General features: G+C 33.6%; 1 protein-coding gene across 2 annotated transcripts in view; it reads right to left on the bottom strand.

Annotated features, from left to right (window-relative positions):
• Nucleotides 1–709: 709 nt before the first annotated feature.
• The window catches only part of LOC128555594 (golgin subfamily A member 6-like protein 22), a 30,513-nt gene continuing 24,501 nt past the window's right edge, over nucleotides 710–6,721 (bottom strand). The window contains exons 6-9 of one of the 2 annotated variants that reach the window (XM_053538364.1): nucleotides 5,254–5,334; nucleotides 2,585–2,751; nucleotides 1,880–2,015; nucleotides 710–1,212 (exon numbers count right to left, since the gene is read on the bottom strand). In XM_053538364.1, the coding sequence (XP_053394339.1) occupies nucleotides 973–1,212; nucleotides 1,880–2,015; nucleotides 2,585–2,751; nucleotides 5,254–5,334 (624 nt within the window). In that variant the 3' untranslated portion in view covers nucleotides 710–972. Of the gene's footprint in view, nucleotides 1,466–1,879; nucleotides 2,016–2,584; nucleotides 2,752–5,253; nucleotides 5,335–6,721 lie in introns of both variants that reach the window. The other variant, XM_053538359.1, reaches the window with a different exon arrangement.

Here is a 6,721-nt window from a genome sequence, read left to right as displayed (position 1 = left end):
TGAAGACGCATTACTTTGCTAAGGAAATTCCCCCTTATGCTTTGTATGGCGATAATTTAACGGTGTTCAGTTTCATGTGAAGATTTAAGAATTGTTTTACTCAGGGGATTTTCCAAATAATGTTACTATCTCATATATATATATATATTAGAAAACTTTGTTAGCATTTATAAAACTATATTTTCAAAGAAATGTCAGTGAACGTTTTTAATCCTTATTACAGGTTTGCTCTGAGAGTGGTAGCAATTTGGGAAAATATTTTTTTAACGTACTTTGTGATTTGGTAGGAGATGTTTGCAGGCAACTGCGAGAAAAATAGCTTTCACAGTTATTGTGATCCGCTTACAATTTTCAAAACTCTGTTACTGTTGAAGCGATCATTTTTCTACCTATCTAAAAGGTAAATGTTCTTCCTCACATGAATGTCACCTGTACTTAAACCGATATGCAAAATTTGTATTTGTAGATCAATTAAGTATTCAAAGGCACTGTTACACAGAGATTTCACTTTGCATTAATTTGAAATCAATGTTCTTTATTTGTTTTTATTCAAAATTATAAACAAAACCTGACTCATTTCTTCGTACATTTACCATCAAATTTAATCTATATCATTGAAAACCAGTTTCAATGGAACCGGATCCAGGGAATATCGGACAACAGTGTGATAGTCTTGTATTTTCATAAAATACAGACAGATACATTAATCTTAATATCAATAGAAAGTTTATTTATTGTGTTCAAACATAATGTCATTCATATACACTTAAGAATTAAATTGATTGAGTGAGCTCTGCATTTAAAATTTTTCCGACTGTTATAACTTAAACAAGCATTTAATACGTAATAAATGAGCATTTCAATCTATAATCGGACAAAAGTTGAGCATATACAAAATCATTTCTGTGTTTTTAATAACCTTTTATCACATAACAGCACAAGCTTTGCTTCCTAATTCATCCAAGTTCTCTGCTAGAGTACCTGCGTCACTTTGTGCTTCAATGTCCTCATGTATTTCAGATTTAATATGAGTACTTCCGTTATCTGAACGGACGTCTTCCGGTTTACTGTTTTTTGAATCGCCTTTGAGGGGTGTATTTGGTCGACTGTTTGTGTTTTCCTTATCTCCCCAAGTTCTTCGTCGTAATAGTCCAGGAGATAACGAATTCTCGTGTTTGTCATGCTTATCATGCTTGTCACCAACATGTTGAGCTAAAAATGAGAACATTGAATTATGTTTTTTCATGAGTTTTCTTTTGTTCGTTGCATCACTTTTCGACGGTGTTTTCTCCGGAGTCGACAAAACCTTTGCTGTTGCATTCAAGTCAATGTTCTGTAATTCTTCTAAAAGCATTTCCAATTTACTATCACTGCGTGTCTTATCTTCGATAGATAAAGCTAACTGCGACTCCAACTTCTTAATTTTTTTCTCCTTCAGCTCGAGTTCATCTCGCAATTCTGTCGTCTATAAAAAGAACCATTTACATATAGCATACACTAACATCACAAAATGTAATTTGAAAAAAGTTGTAAACTTTTGAAAATGTACTGCAATTTTGACAAAATTCTGGAAGTAATTGTACATAGATTAATAAATGTATTGAAGCTATAGTGAACATCGCACACGGTATTGAAGTAATTTGTCATCCAACCATCAGACACATGTTTCTCGGGAGAAAATTATCCGCCTTTCTAGCACATTTCCAACTTTAATTGAAATTGGATATTAGTAATTATTTTCCTGACGTTTGCGCATGAAACACCCCCTCTTACAAACTGAAAGGTTATACATTATTTTATTCAGTACGTGCGTTAACATTGAATTGCACACGTCGTATCATAAAACATAATCCAACCTTTACTTATTAGCAAAATATACCTCTTTCTGTAGTCTGGAGATAACCATGTCTTTGGCTGTAATGGTAGCCGAGGAAGAGGCTACCTGGGTCCTATATCTCTGTATCGTCGTCTCCAACAATGTTACCTTGTCGATTAAATGACGCCGGGCTAGCTGCCTGCAATATTTATTATGCTCTTGACAGTTTATTACATCACTTATCGAACTAATAATCTGATTGGTCTCTTGCAAAAATTACTCTTTTTGTTTCGAATAAGAACCAGATAAAACACTACAAAATGCTGCACAGGAAGTACAATGTTCATTAAAATTGTATTATTTTGTTTCCCTTCATACGGTAAAACAAAAAAATTACGGATGCAATGGTTGCAAGATATTTCATATACAGTGTATATCTCGACTTTAAAACTGTAACAAATGAGCATTGTTATTTGAAAACACATAATTGATACAGCTTAACTGAATGCTATCTAGAAAATTAAGATATAAACGTAGTGACCCCTTACTGACAACTTGCTATTACCGTCCGATATTGTATTTTCCTTATGCGATTTCGGCATTGGCTTGCTTGAAACTCCACGTGATCAATACTGCCATTGGAAGCGGAAATTACACAAAAGAATAGGAAAGCATCAGCAAATGGTGCTTGTCGTTACAGATACCAAAGTTACTTTAACTGCTTCATGGCTTACGTCCCTCATTTAATATTTCTCCAAAATATCTTACCAGTTCCTCCTGGCTTTGCATGACGTTTCAGGAGAGTTGATGAGCTCACTAGTATCACTTGCCGTTTGTTCCCATGACGCCTCAGTCTTTCCGGTTTCTGAACTGTCCATATTACGCTCTTCTGAGCTAATAGACTCTTCTAGGTCCTGCTTTATCGTCAGCAGATCCTATAATGTAATAGAATAAAAAATAGCATTGGCCGATTTAACTGCAATTAAACAGTATTAAATTAAACACCAAGGTCTTTGAAATGGATGGAATCATTAAATTATCTATATGATAAAAATATAACACTGAATCTGGTATAACAGACTGTATGAATACAAAAATGTGCTATGAACCATTGAATATTGAGGGACAAAATGAAATAAAACATGCGAATCTTCGAATATGATGAACAAGTTTGACATAAAGATACATTAAAATTATGATGAAATTTATCCGTCAGAATCATATACAATTTAAAGATACGAATAAAATTAATTACATAATAATAAAAACATGTTATAATAATTCAATTTGGATCAATAAACTGCAACGCATAGCCTTAACAATGATACAACAGACCTACATGTATATATAACAGATAGATCATTGTTAACCGTAACATATCCTTCAAAATAATACCACGTAAAATATATATTAAAGATATGGCCAAGGCTTAAGGCGAATCAGATCACAGTTTGAAAGGGGGTGTAACTCCTATGGGGGTCCTAGGCATGGTGCAGTCAGCATGCTGTACTTTTGCGCATATATATTTGATACAATGTCAACTTTTAACCTTGAAAATTTTTAACAGAAAAAAAAAATACAAAAAATAAAGCAATGTGACCGATTTTGGGGGATGACGGTCCGGTGCTAATTTTGAGTCAAAACATAAAATTTTGTGTACAAAATAATTCTTGAAAATAATGCTGCAGAACCATACAAGATAAAAATGATTTCTGGACGTAAGCAAACAGAGTCCAGTATATTAACTATGAACATATTTCATTGAATCAGTGTTTGTGCGGCAACTATTCTCAAAGTGGCAGCAACGCAATCTCGTTAGTCGCTACTAAACTACGTTAGACACATCGTATTTTTGGATCTGCAATATCAGATGAGCATGACCGCAAAATGGTACACATGATAATCAGATTTGTATAAATATGTTTGTGTGTTCATTTGTCCCATTTTAGTTAGATAAATGACACTGCCTTATAAAAAAAATATTACTAAACAAGAGACTCATGCATTTTGTAGGTGTCCTGATCTTAAAGTTGAATTTATGGTGGCCTTTATCTGGAGTCAAGGAGTCTACTTCAATGGTAAGTTCAGTTAGGTTGCACTGGGGTAAAACGATATAGACATATAAAACCGAACAAACACTCCTTGATACCGCGCTAAAGCTTTGTTTACGAATTATTGAAACAGTTTGTCCGGAAGTGGCAACAACAAACGTCAGTGCTTTGTAATATGTAACTGATTCTTGGCACTGGCAATTGCATTGAACGTTATGTCAAAATAAAACATGAAAAATAAATACTACAATATGATTGGCGACCATTCATTAATTCATCTACGGTAGAAATGGAACAACAAATTCTAGCTCTCATATATGACTTTTCTATTTAATACTGAAATTCCCGTATGTAGAATCCTTGTCACTGAAGAAGTCTTAAATCGCGAATTAAATAAAATCTTTTTTCCTAATTTATGAAATAAAAGCGCAGTTACGACCAAGTTTATTCCTGCAACAAAAGTAATAGTATACCTACCTTATATAATCCAGAATTCCCAGTCCTTTGTTTAAAAGTAAAAGGCGTTCTGGTGACTTTTTTCTCCAGATATATTGGTTACAGAAAAAACTAATAAATAGTAAATTAGCTGACAACACCGTGTGAGAAGGTGTCATTTAATCATTACTATCTATACGGATAACTTGACTTTAAGTCAATACGTAACATGCTGGTATAATTAAGTTTTTTTCTAGATAATATACACAAACAGAAAATACGAAAAATGTATCCTTTTCACAGAAAGCTTTCTAATGATTTAGTTATTATTATGGCACATTCATTTAGTTGAAAAGCATTTCCCTGACCATCAGCAAATTATTTATTTAACTAAAAGCTTTTTATTTGTTTTCAATAAATTTCATAATATTTGATAATTGAAACGTTAAAGTTGATCAGCTCCTAGAGATAGAGCTGAGCAGTGTATCCTGGTCACCAGACATTACAGACTGAATGCACACATGTGCAGAAAACTTAAACTGCCCCCATCACTCAAATGTTCCTGTGGCTTAGAGGACCACACAGCTAAACATATCCTGCAGCGAAGCCCCTTACTAGAGCAGAAGAGAAACAAATGTGTGGCATAAGAATACCCCACTTGAGAGAAAGTTAAATGCAACGTGGAGGAGCTAAGAAGAACAGCAGATTTCACTGCTTGTAACTGGAGTGGCTGTATAGTAATGGTGAACGAAATAAAGAAGAGAATAAATTCTTAGTTAGCGATAGCATTCCTTTTATATTGAGTTAATGATATATTGTCTACTGCAAACTTACTTCATATTGCCGAGCTTCGATCGTGTATTACCAGGTATAATGCATGTAAACTTGATACCTTAAAACGGATGTTACAAGATCAGGTATATGAACAACGTGCAACATGCCTTTACTTACATGATTAAGAAACTCTACATCTTGTGACCGCCTCTTTGCAATATTTTGTCTTTTGTCAAGCAATGCCTCGGCTTCCTCAACCTTAAGAGCAGATGCAAATAAAAACATAAACACATTCCACTCAGTACATGATATAAGCAGTACAAGAACTGTATGGCTATAGCGTATCTTGACCATCTTGACCGAATATAAATACTTGAAAGCATATACTCACTCTGTTCACATAAAGAAATTAATATTCTGATCACAAGAAAACAAAATAATATTACAAAATCCTTTGAAAAGAAAAGAAAATGAATAACATTAACCATGCCCCCTCCCCCCACCTCTTAAAAAATCTGTGTAGACGAATGCAGCTTTCTGTATAGCACGTACTTTAAAGCTAATATAATCACCCAATAAGCCATTGGGATTTTGGAATTCCATGAAAATATTTGCTGGTGTATTATTAGGTTCTCGACAATGTTGTCTGTAAATGGAATTCATCTCCAATGTTTAATTTGTATTTACGTACACAAAAGATTCCCAAATTAATACTTTAAGCCAACATCTACTGAATCTGTTGATTAACAACATTTCAGAATTTCATACATTTAATAGCAACGTAACTGAATATCGCCTTCTTTAATGAAGCCGAAATATATATTTACTGATGCTACGTAAACTCGCAAAATCTTACATGTAATAAAGCTGCAAGCATTGTCTGAACTCAAGAATTTCCAACACTTATTACATTATACGTCATATTTTATTGAATTACTTATTGTCTGGTAGGCTAAGGTGGGATAATTGAATTTTGCTTCACTAACACCCACTACAATCCTACTATAAGTCATGTCTAGACTACCATAAACCATAAACATTAGCGACATCTTTTGGGATTTTACGGTGATTTCTGCGAAGGTCTACATATATAACCGAACAGAATAAACCATTTCTTGTTTCAGTGACCAATATTTAACAGACAAAAATATTTCCTAAATGGAATACATAAAAAATGAGAAGAGAAGACATTCTGAATTTTGTTCACTCCATTTGAAGCTACTTTTCTCGACATCTGAAAGGTCTTAGTACAGCCACCTATTTACAACGTACATTTGTGTACGTATGTTATAAACCTAATTTGTCATTTTAGCACATTTATTTCTGTTTACGCAAACTTTTAAAGATTTAGATTTGAATTTTTGTTAGTATGATACCATAATTATGAAACACCTCGGTGAAACAAAGTGCATTTTTCAAGAAATACTTTATCCAAAACTTGTACAAATATACAGAGTTATAGTTTGCCATCTCATTTTAGTTATTAGTCTAGGCCATTGGCTGTCCCTCTGGAAAATGGTTAACACAGTACTGAATAAAAATCGTTTGTCTCATTGGAGGAGCCCCTTCTTACTATCTTAGCGCCGGCATCGGACAGATAGCTTCAAATGTATACTCGTTATCGGGTTTGTTTGTTTTTTCCAGC

Source organism: Mercenaria mercenaria, chromosome 1 (genome assembly GCF_021730395.1).
Source record: "Mercenaria mercenaria strain notata chromosome 1, MADL_Memer_1, whole genome shotgun sequence".
Lineage (NCBI taxonomy): Eukaryota > Metazoa > Mollusca > Bivalvia > Venerida > Veneridae > Mercenaria > Mercenaria mercenaria.
The sequence above is the reverse complement of the archived record's forward strand: the minus strand, read 5'-3'. Positions and strand labels throughout refer to the sequence as shown.